At 44.2% G+C, this 22,729-nt stretch overlaps 1 protein-coding gene across 3 annotated transcripts in view; it reads left to right on the forward strand.

Annotated features, from left to right (window-relative positions):
• Window positions 1–112: 112 nt before the first annotated feature.
• The window catches only part of LOC141154009 (NACHT, LRR and PYD domains-containing protein 12-like), a 30,097-nt gene continuing 7,480 nt past the window's right edge, over window positions 113–22,729 (forward strand). For all 3 annotated transcript variants that reach the window (XR_012247380.1, XR_012247379.1, XM_073639388.1), the window contains exons 1-7: window positions 113–206; window positions 3,865–3,923; window positions 8,404–8,567; window positions 9,355–9,526; window positions 11,569–11,634; window positions 13,249–14,938; window positions 20,376–20,546. Coding sequence is in view for 1 of the 3 variants with exons in the window: in XM_073639388.1 (XP_073495489.1) it covers window positions 3,875–3,923; window positions 8,404–8,567; window positions 9,355–9,526; window positions 11,569–11,634; window positions 13,249–14,938; window positions 20,376–20,546 (2,312 nt within the window). In the remaining 2 variants the exon portion in view is untranslated. The remainder of the gene's footprint in view (window positions 207–3,864; window positions 3,924–8,403; window positions 8,568–9,354; window positions 9,527–11,568; window positions 11,635–13,248; window positions 14,939–20,375; window positions 20,547–22,729) is intronic.

A 22,729-nucleotide genomic window follows, 5' to 3' on the forward strand; every position in this document is an offset into this window, starting at 1 on the left:
TATTAAAGTTTTTTTCTATGGAAATATTGATGGCACACATCATAAGGACCAAAATTTGCGAGTAGAAACACGGTCATAGGGTTTAATCACTGAGGAATTAAATACTTAAAGGGTTAACTCACAGGAACTAAAAGAAACTGTCTTGAGGAGGATCCTTTTTGGCTCTCTTCCTTTACTCCAGAGATCGCGCTGTGCACGGCTTTCAGGTAAGACATTCACCTCTCTTCTATGCTGTTATATATATCATATATGTCACTTATTTTACCATGGAGGTTATTGTTTTGATTGGTAGTATAAAGGGGGGGTCACAAACTTTCATGGAGATTCAATTTTTGGTGAAATTCAGAGCATTCAAATTCACTGTGGAAGAAAATGAGGAAAGAAACATCAAAGATACTTATAAACCCAACAAATATGTACACTACAGCAAGTTATAACACCCAACCACATACATTATATGGAGAAGTGCATTGGGACACACATCTTAATCATTGAATTCTGGTTTGTCGTTCACCCTCATTGCCCCGGTATATGACATCCGTCCCCTCGTCATGCCATCTACCTTTATTAACCTGTGACAGAATGGCTGGTGGTGCAGAGCTCACTAATATCAGTGTGGTCCTGTAATACGAGCCACCGGGGTAACAGGTCAGTTCTTGACATTTCCTCCTTCCTAAATATCCCACCATTATCTTGGAGTGTTAGTATTAAAAAGTGGAATTCAGTCACAAAGTGGAGACCACATAAAGTTACAGAGTGGGGTCACCAAATGCTGAGGAGCAGAGGGCAGAAAAGTCACCAATGCACTGCTGCCTCCATAACTGCAGAGTTCAGACCTCCTCTGGTATTAACATCAGGGCAAAAATTGTACCCACTGCCGGGAGCTTCATGGTTGAGCAGCTGCATGCAGCCTTACATCACCAAGCACAATGTTAGGCGTTGGATGGAGTGGTGTAAAGCCAACAACACTGGAATGCACTTCTCAATCTGGACGAGTCTAGGTTTGGTGAATGTCAGGAGAACATTACCCATCTGACTGCATTGTGCCCTCTGTACAGGTTGATGGAGGAGGATAATGCTATGGCGTTGTTTATCAGGGGTCGGCCTCGGCTCCTTAGTTCAAGTGAAGAGAAATCCTAATGACATTGTGAACAATTGTAGCTTCCAGCTTTGTGGAAACAGTTTGGGGAAGGCCCTTTTCTGTTCCTCATGATTGTGCCCAGTGCACAAGGTCCATAACCACATGGTTGGAGGAATTTTTTGGAAGAACATGACCGGCCACACTGAGCCTGGACCTCAGCTCCATCCAAGAATGGTGATTGTGCGCCCAGCATCTCATCCAACATCCGTGTCTGACTTCACAAATGGGCAAAAATTCCCAGAGACCCCTTCAAAATGTTGTAGAAATCCTTCGCAGGGGGAAGCTGTTAGAGCTACAGAGGGGCCGAATTCATATTAACATTTATAGATGTAGAATAGGAGGTTAGAAAAGCTCCTGGAGATGGGATGTAGAGGGGCACATACTTTTCCCATAAGAATATAAAGAGGGAGAATTTTTCACATGCTTTCAGCATCTCCTATTTGCCGATATATTTGCCCATGCATGCCCGATATTGGCATATTCAGAATTTATTTTAAAGATGGCTATCTCTGTATGAGCGAGTTTGAGCTCGCACGGCTCAGTACGATGGCACGCTACAGTGTATAATCATGCTGTGAACTCAGTGCCATGAATACAGCTTAGGTAAATCCAGTGAGGTCTCCTCTAATTGGTGTTGATAGTCTTTCCCTTCTCCTTTGTTTCGCCTACAACTCTCTCGGTGTCTCTGGCTCTTACCTCATCTGTCTTTTGCACAAGTTTCTCCTCCTGCAGTTTCCAAATGCTACACAAATAGTCCCATACCCCAATATAATAGTGGCAAATATATCTAGTGTCCCACACAATAGTGCCCCCTTTGTGCCCTGTACAGTATTAGTGCCCACACACTGTAACACTGCTCCATACAGGGAAATAGTTCCTCAAACAGGAATAGTGCCCTTTTTTGTGCAGCACACTCTAATGGTTCCACCATTAGTGCCCCTTCACAGTAATATTTCCATAGTGCCCCCCAAAGTAACAATGCCTGCTAATAACCCCATCAAAGTAATACCCTCTTGGAGCCCATTATAAAGTCTTGATGACTCTGATGTGCCTCATACCAATTAAGGATGCCTCTTTTAGGTCCTCCCAACCAGTAAGGATGCCCAATTGGTTCCCTCCACACACAGTGGCGTTACCCCCTTAGTGCCCACCACACAGAAAGGATGTTACTGCAGATTTAGCAATAATCGGTACTGAAAAACTCATGATGTTGGTATTGTCAATTCACGTTGGTCGGCCCTCCGCCCCCATCTTAATTCTAACCCCAAAAACGACAGACATCATGGCTTGGATGATATTGGCCACAGTGGCCCTTTATTATAGTCGTAATTAAAAACCGTGTTATATATACAGATGTGTTAAGGTCCTTGCTAAGAAGAGTCTGATGATCCCAATGACACAAACACACTTACTCCCAGCCGTGAACCTCAAGCTCCCGGAGCACCAAGAACCCCTCGAAAGGTGCTTCAGAAACAGTTGGAAACCGCCAAACCTGGGACTCGACATTCCTTTTTGTCGGGAGTCCTATAAATCACCAGACCCACATACCACTTATAACCGAGGGATCCATGTCCTGTGGACACTCCCATACCAATTTATAACCAACTTCAATGACCCTAAAGCACACAAGCCCTTGCAAAGGGCCGACTCGGCAAACCTCCAACTCACTAAGAGTCATCCTACAGCACTGAGGAGAGGAAAAAACCCCTGTAGAGGAAACCTCTAGGGAACCATGGCTGATGGATTGCCATTCCCTTCCTTCCTTTGGGCTTAGAAGGATGCTAATCGTAACTCTTTTAGTCATGACAAAGTTGAACATGGTACAAGATATACAGTGGTTAATTAACAAATACAGTAAAGTGTTCCTCAATATACAAATTATGGTTAACTACGGTGTGCGAAAATGCCACTATGACCCATGAAATTTACCAACACAAGGAGGGCGGGAATCTTGTGCTGTGCCCTGGGAACAGGGAAAAAGACCAGACCCCTCCCAGGATGCCCCTTATAAACGACCCCCCACCTGTCTCCACCCACACTATACCTGTCCTCACCTATGCCACACTCCGGTCATGCCGGCTTCCACCCACTGTCCTAGGCCAGTGCTCCAGCCTTTTCTTTACAAACTCTCACTGCCTGAGCATGCTGGAGGGGAGCAGAGAAGCTCACACAGAATGGATTCCAGCTATAGCTGCAGTTCAAAGCAGCTTCTAAAGGAGCGTGAACTAGGCAGATAAAACAGCACATCCAACAAGATGTTTGAGAGAGTAGAAAGCAAAATAAGGTAATTGAGTTTATTACAAAGATTCATAACCTTGCAGAGGTTGATCAATAAGTACATAAAAATACATAGACAGCACGGACAGGCTGTGTTGCGTAAGCTGAGAAGCTGGGCTGGCTGGCACTCCGGTGGCATCCAGCTTTCTGTCTAAACATGGTCTTCCTTCTGCCTCTCTGCAATTGTCAGGCACTTCAGCATGTCACATAGCACACGCATTGTGAGGGGTGTCTTAGAAGAAAGGATTGAGCATGTTGAAATCCAACATGCTTGATCCTTCTCGAACAGGCAATAAGTTGAATCAGAGTTGTCTTATCCAGCCTCATCCCTTCATGCTCAGCCGAGCACAAAGAATGAGTAAGAGGGAGGACACAATGGACAGAACATGTATACTGGAAACTCTGTTTTTTGGTCTGTAAATCAAACTAAAGTCTTTATTTTGCAGGGAGCTTATCATGGACCCAAGAATGTACCAGGAGCCAAAGCAGGTTTTCCATTATGATGGTAGGGATATCACATTATATTTTGCATTTTTTGATCAACAAGCTTATAAAACTTAAATGAGTTGTCCAATACAATGCAACTGGTGACCTATCCTTGTAAGGATAGATCAGCAATATCACATCAATGGGGTCCGGCACCCCTACTGAGTGGTTGTTACCAGCTCTGGTGGTGGCCAGGTGTTTGCAAAGTACGGAGCGGAACAGCACCATGCCGTCACACTGTTTATTGGCCGTTCTTGGTGCCTATACGAATCCAAGCAGGATATGGAGGGGTTGTCTCATAATAGACATAGGATATGCCATAAATGTGTGATATGAGCTAGTCCCACCTCTGGGACCCACTCCTATCTCCAGTACAGGGGTCCTCTGATTCTTCTGTCCTGGAAGGCGTTGGACTAAGAGGGAGTGGAGTTGGCGGTGCATCAGATTTACCTGAAGAGTCACATTGTCAGGTCATCTTTACCGAACACTCCCCCTCCCCTTCCGCAAAAAAAAGTGTGGGAATTGCTGTTTTTTTCCAGCATTTTGCCACACTTGAAATTTTTTTCACACATTTTTCAGTACATGATATGGTAAAGCGTCATTCAAAACTACAACTTATACAGCAAAAGCTAAGCCCTCGTATGGCTATGTCGATGACTAATTAAAAAAGTTATGACTGTTGAAGTGAAAAAAAGAATGGACGCTCAAAAACTAAAATTGGTCCGATCGAATGTGAAGACAGAAAATTATCCCAGTAAAAAAAAACAGCTAAGTGAAAACATAAAAAAACTAAACGACCTGTCACTGTTGAAGGATAAAGCTTTCAGGAAAAGCCTATCAGATTAGTGATGCACAATAGATGTTGGCTGTTATTCAAATGTTTTGGTACGTGTTGTCTTATCAAATCTGATAAGCTTCTCTGGTGAAAAGTTGGCAGCTGTGCAGGGGTGTACATAGAAATCATGGGGCCCCATTGCATAAGTTCTAATTGCCCCCACCCACCCCACCCAAAGAAAAACAAAAAAGAAATATTTGTTGGGGTCACAGAAGAGCAGATCTCATAACTTTCCAGCCTTTACAAAGTAATTTTCCTCCTGCTGAAGTCCTAGATTCCTCTTTCATTGCCCCATAAAGTATGATGCCAACAAAAGTGCCCCCAAACACAGTATGATTCCCCAATGGTACATTCCTCCACATGCACAGTATAATGACCCTACTGTACCTCACCTCAACTCCCAAGGCAAAGTATGGTAACCCCAACACAGTATGAGCCCCCAACTGTGACTCCCACACAGCTCTCCATGCAGTATAATGGGCTTACATACCGTATAAAGGCCCCACTCTGTATAATGACTCGCACTAGCTCTCCAAACAGTAAGATGGACCCCACACAAACCTTCACACTGAATAATTGCTTGCATACAGTATAATGGCCCCACATAACCCTCCAAATATTATAATGGCCCTACATAGCCTTCCATATAGTATAATGCGCCCCCCCCATGATCCTCCATACAATATAATGCACCCCGTGGTCCTCCATACAATATAATGCACTTCCGTGGTCCTCCATACAATATAATGCACCCCATGGTCCGCCATACAATATAATGCACCCCCATGGTCCTCTACACAATATAATGCACTCCCCATAGTCCTCCATACAGTATAATGCAGTCTACATAGAATATAATGCAGCCCCCATAGAGTATAATGCAGCCCCCATAGGGCATAGTGCAGCCTCCATAGGGTAAATGCAGCCACAGTCCTCCAGTATTATAGGGACCACATACTCACCAATTTTAAAAAAATAAATAGATACAATACTCACCTCTCCTCGCTACTTCGGTCTCTATAGCGCATCTCCTCTGCTCCACTACCTGACCCAGCATGGCAAGGTGAAGTAGTGTCATTGCGCCTCTGCGTCAGTCACGGAGGGGGAGTAATGGGAGAGGGAGTGTCACATGACGCTCCCTCCTCCATAATTGACTTCAACTGTATCGGCATCTGCTGATACAGTTTAATATGGATCGGGGGAGGGGGGTGGTGCTGGTTGCCAAGAGGGGGAGCCTGATGTGAGGGTGGCCTAATGCAAGCGCTGACACTGGGCCCCCCTGGCTCACGGGCCCCATAACAGTCATGTTGACTGCTGCCATTGGCGGTACGCCACTGTGGCTGTGATCACTACCCCCGAGTGGAGGGTTAATCGTTTCGATACCCTGCACACACAGATAAGAAAAAGCACCACTATGTACAGATTGAAAATGTGTCACGTTGTGGAAACCATGTGTGGCGCCCCTGAGGGTTCAGTCGCCACAGAGGTACTGCACCTCACCCAGAGGTGTGGTGTCTCCTTTTCTCAGGTAAGGAAGGAGTGCTGCCTGGAACCCCAACACCCGCATTCAACACTACACTGCTCCAGGCCGGCGGGAAGGGCAAGATGCACTGTGTTCTGCTGAGCCCTGTCCCTGGCTGGAGTGAGGGGGAACCAAAGAGAGGGGGAACCAGTAGTGGGTGTGGGTGGAGGATGTAGAGTAGGGGAGCACCATTATAGGAGATATATAAAGGGAAGCCATCTTAGGGTGGCAGGCAAGACAGAGAAGTCAGAGAGCAGTAAGGATGGGAGCAGAATCTCTTCAGGAGCTCTGCTCCACAAGTGGGACCTAGTGATAGAGGCCCAGGAGGGGAGCAGAGGAGAAAGGCTCCGGTAACAGAAGGGACCACAGGGGGTACGGTGAGTGCAGGACGGCACCCGTACGCCCGAATCTGCCAAGCGTCAGAGGGATCAGGCCGCAGGAAGGAGACCGGCCCCTGGACCAGCCGTGTTACTCCAGGTCTCGGCTGGAAAACCGGAGGCTTCTGCACTTCCATGGTGCAGTTGCGACAGTCTCACCCTAGTCACCGTGAAGGGCATCAAGCAGGTCTGGGAACTCCAGGTTGCCCAGAGGGACTTCAGAGCACCCGATCGGGACTGTGTGTGGGGAAGCGCAGGACAGGAGGGAGAAGACCCAGCGCGGGAAGTCGGTCTAGTAAGGAACATAAAGAAAGCGAGGTTCCGTCAAGCGCTCCTGATATACTTGAGAAAGTGCTGAACCCCTGGTCTGGTGGACGCAGTGCGACGCGGAGGCTGACACCCGTAGAGGCTACCTGAGAAACTTGAACAAGAACTGTAAGTAAAACTCGGATGACTGCACTGCACTGCCTCTGTCAGTTATTCCCGCTGCGCCATCTCTCCTGCACTACAAGCCCCAGCATCACCACCATCTGCACCTACACTGCCCCGGGGGCCTGCTCCGCCTGTGGGGAGCAGAAACATCCCAGCTGCCATCCCATCACCCCCCGGAGGTCTGCAGCAGCGCCGGTAACCATTACCGGAAACCACAGGTGGCGTCACGAGACAAACTGTACACTAAAACCCCTTTTAAAAGAGAGACCCAGAGGACGGTCCCGGGAGCCGACTGCCGTGACATCCTAAACAAGGTAAAAGGCCCGGGTACCGAGTCCCCTATATTCCCCCTGGGTGACACACATGCATTTAATGGAACCAACCTCACTAGACAGGTGGAGTTGTGATCTGGCTTTCAAATTGAGTGTGTTACACCCCATGTACTATAATAAGATGTGTGACCGGTAATCAAATCTATGACGAATTTTGGCTGTATTTTATATATTGCTTAATTTGGATGTGGGAAAAAATCTTGAGACACATTGCATGGTGTGGTGTGTAAAGTGGTTTGTCTCGAATGTTTGCGATACATCTGGATGACAATTTTATATTATATATTTTCTATCTATGTTTTAGCTATTTTCTAACCATCTAGCGTTACGCCTCTGACCGAGTAGGAACTGCTGAGTTGTGCCTTTTTAGAGATTAAAGGCTTGTGTTTGTTGCCCACAAATTATTTTGCAACCTTCCAATTGGGGATAGCATCAAACACAGACTTTATTTCTTCTTGCCAACGTTTCTGAAATGTGTGGAAAGTTAATGGGAAAAATGGAAAGGCCTCCAAGACTCACTGGAGAGTTGGCAAATCTCCAAGATGCACGTTGAAGCCTCTTGAAACATCATTCAGTGTTTCTTGAATGTAATGCCATGATGTTCCTGTTTTAGACGGCACTTATGAATGTTCATCAAGGTGAGACGGGGCGTACAAGAGGTCCAGAACAGAAGCAGAATCCTAAGGCAGGTGGATGGCCAAGCCGAGGTCAACACCAGACTACCAGCTAAACAGAAATGGTTAGATATGGGTGAACGAGATCTGGCAGAACTCTAACTGGCAATAGGAACAGGCAATCAAGATCTTAAGTAGCCAGCAGCCCATCTCTGATTTAACAGCAGGAACCTGCAGACTAAAGTTTAACCCCAGAGCACCCGGCCAGGATGGTACCATAAATTCCAGAATGACACAGAACCATAATCACTTTGTCACCTACGACAAAGACGATGCTCGCCATTACTATGGTAACTTGAGTAACTAGAGTTGTGTGCTTCTCCCTAGATGATGAGGCCCAGAAGTTTCACCGACAGCTTTATCAGTATGAAGATCACGCAATAAGGATGATTCATGAATATTTCCGGGATGATCTGCTCCACATTGTGGAGAACTTGAATATTGAATTACTTCTGGATGAACTGCATTCCCGAAACGTCCCTGATGTTGAGGTGAGAGACCTTTATAGTATGGCAACCCTTCTCTATTCCACGTGACTGTCCTCAATTTAGTGACAATTTGGCCTGAAGGCTTGAAACCTCTAAGACAGAATGGTTCCTATGGATTTGCTCCCTAGTAAAACAATATAGAAGACTGGTTGTTGGCAGCGGATTAATCTCTGCACTGTCCAGCCTTTCAACAGTGAATATATATTTATTCAGGAACAAAGATAACACAGCTTACAACTGGTATTTCTTATAGCTTAGGATCTTAGCATTTTTTTGTCAGCTTGCAAAGTGAAAGTAAAATGTGTTCCAGCTACACACACAGGGAACAGGAACTTCCTGATTTTTTTTTTTTTTTTTTTTAACAGTGCTTTACTGGCAATATAACGCTATTACTGGAGACAGAAACTCATGCACTATTAAACAGTAGTAAATAGTAGTTGTAATATTTACAATAATAAGCATTATTCCAACACTGGTAGTAGTGTATCTGTAGCAATGAGGCCTGTGACTTTCCTCAGTTCACTGACTCTTGGGTCTTTAGCCTTGATCCGCCTAAGAAAGATTGGTTGCTAGGGATGTGCTAATTTCTAATTAGGGCTTTGTGGGCTAGTTTTTAAATGATATCTTGACCATACAGGTTTGCCAGGATTTTTTTGGGGGGGAACATTGACCCCAAATTTTTCATTTTTTGGTGACATTTTTAAATGACCTTGAATTGTTTCACACGCAGTGACCATGAATTTTAGAAAAAAAAATCTACTGGATTCAGTCTCTTCCTTTTGTGTTGTAGAAATACGTATGTCTACAAAATGACAGAAAACTATTTTCCCGGACTTTGCTCCACGATATTCATAACCTCGGAAAGAACGCTGTGATCGGACTGTGGGTCAGCCTCTTTGCCTTACAAAGGAATCATCCGCTTCCTACATTTCGGGCTGTACTGGAGGAACTCTGTGAGGAAGGTAACTGTGTATGTCATTCATTATTTGGTTGTTTTTCAATTTTTTAGTTTTTGCTTATGGATCCATATTTCAGCACCTGAAGCCTTAAATACAGGAAATTTAGGCTCTGTAATCAGAAAAATGTAAAGGGCATGTTAACCTTTCCTTTATGGTCCCAAAATAACTAATATATTTAAGGAAAAATATAGCAACTTTGCATATAGTTTTGATTAAAAAAAAATATTTACTCCAATTTTGTGTATTCAGCTCCTACAAAGACTTGTGTCTCCATGGTTACAGACTACAGGAAACCCTTCTGTAGTCTGATCTGACTCACAGGTGTTAAAGACCCCTTAAACCTCACAAGTGTTAAAGACCCCTTAAACATACATATTTTAGTTCATATTGCCCTCAACAAACGTGTTCAAAGAACAAAATTTGTGGAAATATTCGCAAGCTGACCATACACATGAAATAGATGTCAGCCAAATGTTCATTCGTAGACCGCTATCTCCCCTGACTCTTGTATTTTCAATGGGGAGAGATAATAAAAGTAATGGAATTTGAAATTCCAAAAGCCGATCCTTCTCTTCCCCAATTTCATCAGTTCAGAGGCTTCCATACACATGACATTGTTGGACGGCTCCGCCAAAAATCATGAGCTTTAGGTGGCTATCATCTAATGCAGATGGAGAGCTTTACAATGAGATCTTTCTTTAGATTTTTAGTCGAAAAGCTCAAAGATGACTTAATTTGAAGCAGCCTAATCAGGTCGTTAAAACAATTGTTTTTCTTAGATTTTTACCCGACAAAGAATCGTTTTGGTTGAAATCTTTTTCATCTACGTTAATCTAATCTATATAGGTGCCTATACTCTTCCCTTCTGGCCTTCTGGCTCCTCTTTAGGCTATCAAAAAGGTAAAGTAGAGGATACAGAATATTCTGGAGGTTCTGCTCCTCAGTCACAGTTTGCTTACACCATGTTTTTAATCATTTTTTTTTAATAAAGTACTGATTTTTTGGGGGGAAAGTGGTAGGGCAAGAGGGGGGTCATTTCCAAGTGAAGTGGTATCAAGAAGCCAAAAAAGCTACTTAGTGTTCTACAGATACTGAATGACATGCCTTGCTTGTAATTCTTGGTCAAAGGTCACGGCCCCACTATCAGTATTTGGACAGTATTCGGTCAGGATTTTTTCTGGAGTGGGAGCCAAAACCAGGTGAGGAACAATCAGAGAAAAGGTATAATAGAAGCAAGTGCACCAATTCTGCATTTATCACCCACTCCCGGTTTTGGCTCCCTCTCCTGAGAAAAAATACTGACCGAATACTGATAGTGGGGCTGAGGCCTAAAGTTTAGTAACATCCCTGGTAGTTTATAGGTTAAAATTTAATTTCTCAGTGACGAGGACTGTAGCGGTGTAGCGTTCTACTACTGGTGGTTCAACGATTGCTTATGTCTGCAGGCTTCAGGAAGGAGTTGATATTTTTTGCCTTGTATGAGTCAGGGTATGGAGTCATGTGTGTAATGCCTGAGTGGTTATGATGGGTAAAGAAACTCTTTCAGACCTCGACGATAATCTGGTTTTACTACATTTAAAGGGTATCTGCAACTTTCCATAAATACGTAATTTTTTTTTTTACCTGGTGTAAATGTTGCTATTCTCCTGAATTTGGCTCTGTTATTCCTTTGTTCTTACGCCTTTCCATTCATAAGATATGGCCTACTCGTCCCTGTATGTTTACAGTGCTCAACTCTACTCTGTGGGTGTATTCTTGAGAGCCATGCCCTCTTGATTAACAAGGTTAGAATTATATACAGGAATGAAGGGGCCATATCTCTGGAGCGAAGAGGCGCAATAACAAAAGAAAAATCTTGCCAGATTCAGGAGAACAGCGGCATTTGGACCACATAAAGCAATTACATATTTATGGAAAATGATAGATCCCCTTTAAATCATCCTATTGTTCCAGTGTTCCTCTTCTCAGTATTGATTTTAATGAAATTGGTCCAAAATCTATTGAATTATTTTGCAATTTATCTTTTAATATCTCTTTCTCATTAGGTACAGCTCTTGTGGAGAAGATTTTACTGGATGAATATGGGCACATACTTCTCCCAGAAATGAAAGGTTCAAATTTTATACTTTAGATATAACTAAACCATACGTTCTGCCAAAATTGTACCAAAGACAACCTGACAGAATAGAGGCCAAGTGTGATTGTTTGCCATTAGGAAAAAAATCCATAAAAAGCAATAAAAATGGGCATGGAAAGTACTACTTAAATCCTTGTGTACTAAAAAATAGCTCAGCTTGTATTCGTCCATGGCTTTCTTAAAACGTACTTGGAAATCAGCAGACCAGCTCCAAAATAACTACGCACAGCCACCCTGACCCAATATGAACATGCATGAATTCAGAACTGCATGTGGCGGCAGGATGTAGAAGCAGGTATCCGAAGATAAGTATGGTGCAGAGTGACGTAATCATACCGGCGTGCTGTCTGTGGGAAAAAGAGGACACGGCAATGTGGCAAGGCACAGATTTCATGTTTCCAGAGCTACTGACTACATGGATAAAATCTAAAGTGGTGCTCAGACCATAAGGTGATTGATGGGTTGCCAATCCCCAGAGTGACAGAATCTTCCACAGCTGATTCCTGTTTCCTTACCAGTGACAGGAAGATGGCAGATATGGGTTGCAGCCAGTGGTCTATCCAACACCAGGCCCGTACGTGGCCCACCACTTAGGGGCGTTTTGATTCCCTTTCTTTTTCCGTTTAAGTGTATCCAAGGAGGCTCTGGATAGATTGGTATTAGCAAACATTCCTCTTTAGCCCATAAATGATGTCCATTAAATGAGCAGAGACAGTTCAATATCCGCATTTTACCACTTCATATTTTTCCTCTAAACTTGGCTCACTGCCTCTTGATGGTCAGAATGTTCTTCTGAGGAGAAAATCAGCTCGATATTACCACAAGCCAAAAGATGTTTCTCAGAGTGGGCCTCCCTGACGGTTACTCTCTGGGATCCTACACTCTTGGTGTCCTAAGATCCTCTGAACATGTGCATGCTTCATTATCACACCACAAGAAATTATAAGTGTTGGCCTCGTAGGCCTCATAGGATGTTAAAGTGGAGAGAGGTACATGGACCTAAGTCTAACAGGAAATCTTAGAGATTGACCTATTGACAGGTCCATGAACTTGAGTATGAAGTCTTACAGGCAATGTTCCATGAAAAAAAAAATGAAAATCGACTCATAAAAAAATGGAAGAAAACTATATCTCTAGTGCCACCTATAGGTACTGTAACTACACTGTATATCAAACTTTAAAGATTTACTCCCAACTTAGCCTTTCATGGGTGACATAGAAATAACTTTGTCCCAGGCACCGACCACTGGTGGTGGGGTTATGGAAACAGCAGATAGCAGTTGAGTTATGCTTTTCCATGGCTCCCAAAGGAATGAAACAGTGTAGTATTATTATTTATTCCTGCCTCTGCCATGAAAGGGTGAGATGGGAATAAACCTTCAACGGCAAGTCTTCCAGTCAGTAGACTTATTTGCACAAATGAGGGACAACAATTCCAAAACAGCAGTCCACAGATGGGAGTCCCTCGTTTGGCAAATATTTTCATCTTTCATGGGTCATTAAAATTTATAAGTGAGCATCTAACAAAATGTTTGCTCTTTGTTTGTTGACAAATCCTACACTTACATTTGATAATTTATTTCTCTAGACTTCCAGAACCATCACAAGAAACATTTGCTGACAAAAACTGAGACGCTTGTAGACAACAAACCTCCAGGGTGTAACCAGCGAAAGGAAAGTTTTTCTTTCTGTACACGTTATGTGAACCTCATTATTTGCTCCACTGATAACTTTAGGGAACGCTCTGAGAATGAGCTTATAGAAACTGGAGTAAAACATGAGAAATATTTAAAGAGAAGACAAAATGAATTACAATGGATGTTCCCCAACAAGTTATTCCGCAGGTGTCACCGGTCCAGACTTGTGCCACATATGGTAATGGTGAGCGGAGTGCCCGGTGTAGGGAAGACCACCCTGATGCAGAAGTTTGTCTATGACTGGGTGAAGGGTGATCTCTATCAAAGATTCTCTTTTGTCTTTTTCTTCAAATTCCGGGAACTCAACAGACTGGATAAGATTAGTCTGGAGACCCTGATTCTTCATCAGTACCCATATCTAGAGGAGCAGCTCGAGAACATCTTAAAAGATCCAGAGAAACTTCTCTTTATATTTGATGGTTTAGATGAAAGTCTACATAAAATGGATTTCACATCCCCTCACTTGTGCTCTAATCCTAAACAGCCTGAACCTTGTGGTCAGATTGTGGCTAGTTTGGTGAGAAAATCTCTTCTTACTGGTTGTTCTGTTCTGATGACCAGTCGGCCAAACAATCTGACATCAATTAATTGTAATATTTTCCAACAAACTGTAGAAATCATTGGATTTTTTCCAGAAGAAAGATGGATGTATTTTGAAAATTTTTTTCCAGTCCAAGAACTGGCAAAAAAGGCTTTTAATTTCTTGAAGCAGAATGAGACATTGTACACGTTCTGTTACCTCCCGTCCTACTGCTGGATCATCTGTACAGTATTATCCCGTAGCTTCCTACTGCCAAGTAGTGATCAGCCGGTGTCATTATTACCCAAAACCGTGACACAACTTTTTGCCATATTTATCGCCAACATCCTGTCCAATCACAGTCTGCACAAATGTGACGCTCAGCAGATCCTGCGGTCCATCGGATGGATGGCAGAACATGGAGTAATGAATCACTTGATTATTTTTGATGACCGAGATTTGGAATCTTTCCATGTGGACAAAAACTCAAAGCTTTTATCAAGTTTTCTGATGGAATCGGAGGAACCTGGAACCTATTCCTTCTTACATCTCACTGTGCAGGAATTTTTTTCTGCCATGGTGCATTATGTGGATTATTCTCCTGAAAAGTTACAGAAATCACTTAATAAAACAAAGTCCTTCTCTGATGGACGTGGTGAAATATTCCTCCGGTTCCTGTGTGGTCTATCAGACAGCTCCACCAGGTCAACACTAACTGGATATCTGGACAAACTAGCAGCTCAGGCCTCCAGAGATGTCATTACTTGGGTGAAGAACTTCTTTTTAGAAAAGACTGAGGTGGGAGAAGACAAACAATGTCTTCTCAATGCATTCTTCTATCTGTATGAATGCCGAAACAAGGCTCTTGTGTTGGAATCATTGAAATCACAAAGACGTTTTGACTTTTCGAACGTTCACATGTCATCTCTAGACTGCACGGTGCTAGCATTTATTCTGGAGACCTGCACAAATATAGTTGGCCTCAATCTGACTGCTTGTTCCTTGGACACTGAAGGACTAGAAAGACTTACTCCAGCTTTATGTAACCTACAGAATCTGAGGTAAATTACTAATTACATGATATCTTAGTGTGGTTTTAAGACTGACAAACTTCTGATACATGTATTGCATGAATGCTTCATCACTACCAGCATGAGGCCTAGTATATATAGAGAACATCTATTTAGTTTGGGTCGTGTAGAACATTTTCCTAGAAACATTGTGGTACATCCAGGTGGTCTTGGGGAAACAGACAGGCCACATCCATCTACTAACCCCATTCTTAGTCAATGTTTTTAATAACTAGATGGTGGCCCGATTCTAACGCATCGGGTATTCTAGAATATGTATGCGGGCGCAATCAGCAGAACGTTGTTTAAATTTGGTGCCAAAATCACTGATTGGTCGCGGCCGGCAACCGCGACCAATCAGCAAAACGGTGTTTAAATTTGGCGGCAATATCGGTGATTGGTCGCGGGTGGCATGATGCATGATAATGCCCCGTCTCATGCTGCACATAACACATCTGCATCTCTGGCTGCTATGGGCATAAAAGGGGACAAACTTATGGTGTGGCCCCCATGCTCCCCTGACCTCAACCCCATTGAGAACCTCTGGAGCATCATCAAAAGGAGTGTCTATGATGGCGGGAGGCAGTTCACATCTAAGCAACAGCTCTGGGAGGGTATTCTGTCCTCATGCAAAACAATTGAAGCAGAAACCATCCAAAACCTGACAAATTCAATGGACGAGAGAGTTCAGAAGCTCCTTTCGAACAAGGGGTCCTATGTGCAAATGTAACATCACCTAGAATAAAGTTTTGAGTTGAAAACTGTTTGATTTCAGTGTGTAATAACCTGCTAATGCTTATAATTTCAAAAATGACCATTTTTTTGTTCTTTATTAAAATGAAAAGGTTGAAAACTCTGCTGTGCATAATAATTTGGAACATGCATTTTGAGTGCAGTTTGAGTTTTTTATTTTTTTAAAAATATCCTGTTATCATAGGCAGTTTATACAAAAACCTTTCAGTTGTAATCTAATAGTTATTTGACTGGAAAATTACAATGACTGCAATTTATATAGGTAATTTGGGAAAATCTGAGAAAATATTATTTGCATAATAATTTGGAACACAGTGTAGAGAGCATTAATTTTTTTTTCTGGCAACATACACAAACGATCTTTTGTATTTTCTGGGATGAGTTGTGTTTTTCAATAACGCCTTTGTGGCTGGGTACAAATATTTTATTGTATGTTTTTTTACAGAAATGTTACTTATTTGTATGCATTCTATATTTAAGGTGTTAGCTTTTTTTATTTTTTTTATTTTATAACTATGTTCATTAAAATCTTAACTCAAACTAAAAAAAAAAGATTGATATGAACGTATTGGTCTAGAAAACAGAATAAACATTCATAATTATAACATACTAGATGGTGGCCCGATTCTAATGCATCGGGTATTCTAGAATATGTATGCGGCAGACCGGGCGCAATCAGCAGAGCGGTGTTTAAATTTGGTGCCAAAATCGCTGATTGGTCGCGGCCGGCAACCGCGACCAATCAGCAAAGCGGTGTTGAAATTTGGCGACTATATCGCTAATTGGTCACGGCCGGCGGTCGCGACCAATCAGCAAAGCGGTGTTTAAATTTGGCGCCAATAATGGTGATTGGTCACGGCGGCGACCATTCAGCAGAGCGGTGTTTAAATTTGGCAGCAATAATGGTGATTGGTCACGGCCGCGACCAATCAGCAGAGCGGGGTTTAAATTTGGCGCCAAAATCGCTGATTGGTGGCGGCCGGCGGTCGCGACCAATCTGCAGAGCGGGGTTTAAATTTGGCGCCAATAATGCTGATTGGTCGCAATCGCCGGACGCGACCAATCAGCAGAGCGGTGTTTAAATTTGGCGTCAATACTGCTGATTGATCGCGGCCAGCAACCACGACCAATCAGCAGAGCGGGGTTTAAATTTGGCGCCAATACTGCTGATTGGTCACAGCCGGCAAACGCGACCAATCAGCAGAGCGGTGTTTAACTTTTGCGCCAATATTGCTGATTGGTCGCGGACGGCGACTGCGACTAATCATTAGAGCGGTGTTTAAATTTGGCGCCAATACTGCTGATTGATCTCGGCCAGCGACCGCGATCAATCAGCAGAGCGGTGTTTAAATTTGGCGCCAAAATCGCTGATTGGTCGCGTCTGGCATCCGTGACCAATCAGCACAGCGGTGTTTAAATGTGGAGGCAAGATCGGTGATTGGTCGCGGCCGCTATTTAAATTTGGCGCCCAAATCGGACATTTGTGTTAAAAATCGCTGATTGGTCGCCGACGCTGGGCGCGACCAATCACCGATTTTGGCGCCACATTTAAATAGCGTCGGCGACCAATCAGCGATTTTTAACACAAATGTCTGGACCTTTGTAACACCATGCGGATACTGTGGGGACATCAGCGGCTAGGGAGTGAAGGGAGGACCGGGGAGCGGCGCTGACATCCATGCGGCTAGGGTGTGAAGGGTGGACCGGGGAGCGGCGCTGACATCCAATTGGTCGCGGCCGCTATTTAAATGTGCCGCACAAATCGGTGATTGGTCACGGTCTTGGCCCGCGACCAATCACCGATCTTGGCTCCACATTTAAACACCGCTGTGCTGATTGGTCGCGGACGCTATTTAAATGTGGCGACAAAATCGGTGATTGGTCGCGCCCAGCGTCGGCGACCAATCAGCACAGCAGCGTTTAAATGTGGAGCCATGATAGGTGATTGGTCGCAGCCGATATTTAAATTTGGCGTCCAAATCAGTGATTGGTCGCGGGCAGCGTCCGCGACCAATCAGCACAGTAGTGTTAAACTTTTGCGGTAAGATCAGTGATTGGTCGGGTCCGAAGACAGCGACCAATCATCGAATCGTCTTGGTGAGGACCGGGGAGCGGCGCTGCCTGTGCGGGTACTTCCGCAGCGAGAACCCGGGACATGAGCGGGCGCTCGCAGCAGAAGTATCCCGACCCGCAGTGCCGCTCCCCGGTCCTCCCTTCCGCATGGAGGTCAGCGACGCCGGCGGTCCTTCCGCTGCTACCGGCCGGGAGATGAGCGCCTCGCGCCGGTCATCTCCCGGCTGCATCTCCGTCCCGCAGATGGGTCCGGCGGTCGAGGTCCTTCTGCTGGTACCGGCCGGGAGATGAGCGCCTCGTGGCGCTCATCTCCCGGCTGCATCGCCGCTGAGCTCCGTCCCGCAGATGAGCCGCTAACGGCTGCCATCTTTTTTCAGAAATCCCGCGGCGCTGATTGGCCGCTGCCGGACCAATGAGCAACGCGGGATTTCCAGGACAGACAGACAGACAGACAGAAAGAAAGACAGACAGACAGACAGAGGGGATAAGACAATTATATAGTAGATTCAATCCTTGTATGGACATGCACTACCGATGGCGAAACCTGTGCATCATCTTGGGCCTTGAGAAATCCAGGAACCGGGTCACCAGACTTCCTCCTTTTGATAACTTTATTAGTACAGAAAAATCACAACATTTCGGCTGCGTAGGGCCTTTATCAAACCATGAAAAAGAGAGATGTGGCCTTTGAGGTGAGGGTTTGGCATTTTCTTGGCCTGTCTAATGAGGCCTCAGTACAAAAAATTTGAGAAGCCCTCCTGTAGTGGACCGGACCGGTTATATGGTGTCCTTGAATAGTGCGGCACAACTGTCTCTGTACAATACCACTCACAGATAATGTAGCAGAACTGTCCTGGTGTTATATTAACTTTACATAGCAGACATTATGTGTTGATTTTTGTGCAAGGATGACTGTGATCCATAGCTATCTGGCACTTAAAACACATTTTTGCATTTGTAAATTACGTTGCTACAAAAATCACGGATTTATGACATGCAATAAAATATGGTCATTATTCATGGATTATGTAATTCTAGATCATACAGCCATGGCCAAAAGTCTTGGCACCCTTGAAATTGTTCCAGAAAATGAAGTATTTCTTTCAGAAAATTATTGCAATTACACATGTTTTGTTATACACATGGTTATTTCCTTAGTGTGTTTATTGGAACAACAAAAAAAACAGAGAAAAATAGGCAAATTGGACATAACAAAACCCCAAAAATGGGCCGGACAAAATTATTGGCACCCTCAGCTTAATATTTAGTTGCACACCCTTTGGAATAAATAACTGCAATCAATCGCTTCCTATAACCATCAACAACCTTTTTAGATCTCTCATCTGTGATTTCAGATAACTGTTGCACACTGCTCCAGGTGTCTCATATTTGAAGACACCTTCTCCCAACAGCAATTTTAAGATCTCTCCACAGGTGTTCAATGGGATTTAGATCCGGACTCATTGCTGTCACTTCGGAACTCTCCAGAGCTTTGTTTCCATCCATTTCTGGGGGCTTCTTGAAGTATGTTTTGAGTCATTGTCCTGCTGGAAGACCCATGACCTAGGACACAAACCCATCTTTCTGACACTGGGCACTACATTGCGTCCCAAAATCCTTTGGTAATCTTCAGATTTCACGATATTTTGCACACAATCAAGGCACCCAGTGCCAGAGGCAGAAAAACAACCACAAAACAAAGCATCTTGTGGACAGTTGAGACCAAGATAGAGCTTTTTGTTAAAGCACATCTTTCTCATGTTTACCTTAAATGGAATGAGAAAAGAACACAGTACCTACAATCAAATATGGTGGAGATTCAATAATGTTTTAGGGTTGTTTTGCTGCCTCGAGCATTGGGTGCCTTGACTGTGCAAAATATCATGAAATCTGAAGATTACCAAAGGATTTTGGATCGCAATGTAGTGCCCAGTGTCAGAAAGCTGGGTTTGTGTCCTAGGTCATGGGTCTTCCAGAAGGACAATGACTCCAAACATACTTCAAGAAGCACCCAGAAATGGATGGAAACAAAGCGCTGGAGAGTTCTGACGTGGCAGCAATGAGTCCGGAACTAAATCCCATTGAATATCTGTGGATAGATCTTAACATTGCTGTTGGGAGAAGTCACTTTCAAATACGAGAGACCTGCAGTAGTTTGCAAAAGAAGAGTGGCCCAAAATTCCAGTTGAAAGGTGTAAGAAGTTTGTTGATGGTTATAAGAAGAGTTTGATTGCAGTTATTTATTCCAAAGTGTGTGCAACAAAATATTAAGATGAGAGTGCCAACAAATTTGTCTGGCCCATTTTTGGAGTTTTGTGTGACATTATGTCCAATTTGCCTTTTTTTCTCAGTTTTTTTGTGTTGTTCCAATACACACAAATGAAGTAAACAATTGTATAACAAAACATGTATAATTGTAATAATTTTCTAGAAGAAATACTTCATTTTCTGGAACAATTTCAAGGGTGCCAACACTTTTGGCCATGCCTGTATATATAGCAGCCTGCATTTTTTACATATTCTCTCCAGATTTACAATCTTCAGATTTTATATTAATGTTTTATGTATGCATCACCCACATCTCACCTTCTTATTCCTGCAGTTTGTACAATAATAATCTACCAAGTACTTCCTGCATCCATTTGGCATCTGTAATAAGGAATAACCAATCGCTGAAGACACTTGGCCTGTCCGGTAATGATCTGTTTGGTCCTCACTTCAGTGATTTGATGGAGGCTCTGTCCAGTCTGGACTGCAGGATAGAAATAATAGAGTGAGTATCAGAGTTGTGGACAGGGTGGAGATGTGTTGAGGCAAGTTGTACATGGGTTTTATTCTATTTTATGCTCCGTACCATTGTTTTAGTAATGAATTGACTGATCAATTATAACTGAGGCTCCATAAGAGTCCAAAAGCCCAGTAGGGTCCGCATCCCTTTTATGGTAACATTTTTAACTGCACAGAAACAATCAATTTAACCTAAAAGCTTGGATTCTTGGCATTCTCTTAAGGTAGGTGAAAAAATATAGCCAATATATCATCGTCGTTGCCCAAGAGATACAGTATAGTAACTAGACTCTTGGTCTTCTTCTCAAAGCTAGGAACACCAAAATAACAAATGAAACTGTCAATACGTTGTACAGAAAACACTGAGGTTCAGCAAATTGGAAGGGTTCATGGACAGCTCACAGGATGATGAGCTACTTGCCTGAGCATCCAAGATGGTAGCAGGTGAAGGATTGATGGGGTATGTCAGGGATCACCACACAGGGAAGACACCGGGGAGATCATGCGATATCTCGCCGTGCCGTCACACTGTCAGTATTTCATCCAGAATCGCGAGCACACGATCCAGACTACTCGCTACGTAGGTATCGGTAAGCGACCAGTGAGAGTATGGTGTCACACCTCTGGGTTCCAACGCATGGAATCTGTGTTTACGCCCCCGTACCGTCACTGTCAGCTTCACGATAGCCCGATTATTATTCTCTGCCACCACCGGCCGGGCCGGTCATTGCTAGGGGAGATGTCACAGTGGCGGTGACCCGGTCCGTGACCCAGGGCGGTCAATCAAAAAAGGATTATTTACAGGGGATTTATAGTTTTGATATAATGTTCGTGACGCCACCTGTGGTATGCAGGCAGTGTAGATGTTGCTGTTATGGAAGTAACACTTGTAGTGCGGTGTAGTGCAGGGGGTGATGGCACAGCAATAATTTCACAGAGACAGTGGGGTGCAGTCCTCAGGGTTTACTCACAGTTGATAAGTTCCTCAGGTTACACTTTCCGGACTACGACCTCCCACGTCGCGCTGCTTTCACCAGGCAGGGGTTCAGCAAACTCCCAGGTGTTTCAAGAGTGCCTGACAGGACCCCGTTTTATATGCCCTTCTCAGCCGTCTTCCTACGCTGGCCCTCACCCTTCTTGCCCTGCGCCTCGCCAAACAATGTCCCAAGCCAGTATCCTCGGATCTTTCTGGGCAATCTGGAGTTCCCTGGATCCTATATGGTTACCTTTTTGGCGACTTGAGTGCGGATGTGGCAACTGCACCCCGAAAGTACAGAAGCCTCCGGTTTCCAGTTGAACTTTGTAATTCTCACTGATTAGGGGCCGGTCCATTCTGTGGCTTGATCCCTCCACCGCCTGGCAGATTCGGGCGTACAGGTGGCCTCCAGCACTGCCCGTACCCCTGGGATCCCTTCTTCGTTCCTGAAGCCTTCCTCCTACTCTCTCCTCCTCAGTCTGTCCTGGGCCTCTATGGCTAGGCCCTCCTCCTCCTGAGCAGAGCTCCTACAGAGCTCCTGCTCCCTCTACTTCTCCTCTCAGACTCCCCTCACTGACTGACCTGTCCTTTCAAGATGGCTTCTCTCTATATACTATCCCTAACAAGTGCTCCCCTGACTTCTTCCTCCACCCACACCCACTACATGGTTCCCCCTTCTTTGGTTCCCCCCACTCCCGCCAGGGACAGGGCTCAGCAGGAAGCATCTTGCCCCTCCTGCTGGTCTGGAGTAGTGTAGTGTTGGATGCAATTGTTAGGGTCCCGGGCAGCACTCTATCCTTACCTGAGAGTGAGATACCACTCCTCTGGGTGAGATGCAGTACCTCTGTGGCGACTGAACCCGCAGGGGCGCCACAGTAGCGTATATGGCTTCGGGGAAGGGAACGATTACAGAACAAAAGAAACAGAACTATTAAATTTTATATTTAATCTAAAAGGAAGGCAGTGTTTAAGAAAAAATATATACAAGGATGGTACAAAGGAGACATTAAAATACATGAGCAGTTACATAAAATAAACAGGATAAAAAGGAGAAACGTACACTATTAAGACCGCTGCGAGGATTCAATATAAGTGGAGGGGAGACGCTCTGTTTAAACTGTTATCGAACAGGGTCCTCCGCTATGATAGACATATAATCCCGGGCAAAGAACACGGCTTCAGCCTCAACAAAC

This window comes from Phyllobates terribilis, unplaced genomic scaffold (genome assembly GCF_046119375.1).
Source record: "Phyllobates terribilis strain yellow unplaced genomic scaffold, ASM4611937v1 Scaffold_7__3_contigs__length_470593459, whole genome shotgun sequence".
In the NCBI taxonomy this organism is placed as follows: Eukaryota; Metazoa; Chordata; class Amphibia; order Anura; family Dendrobatidae; genus Phyllobates; species Phyllobates terribilis.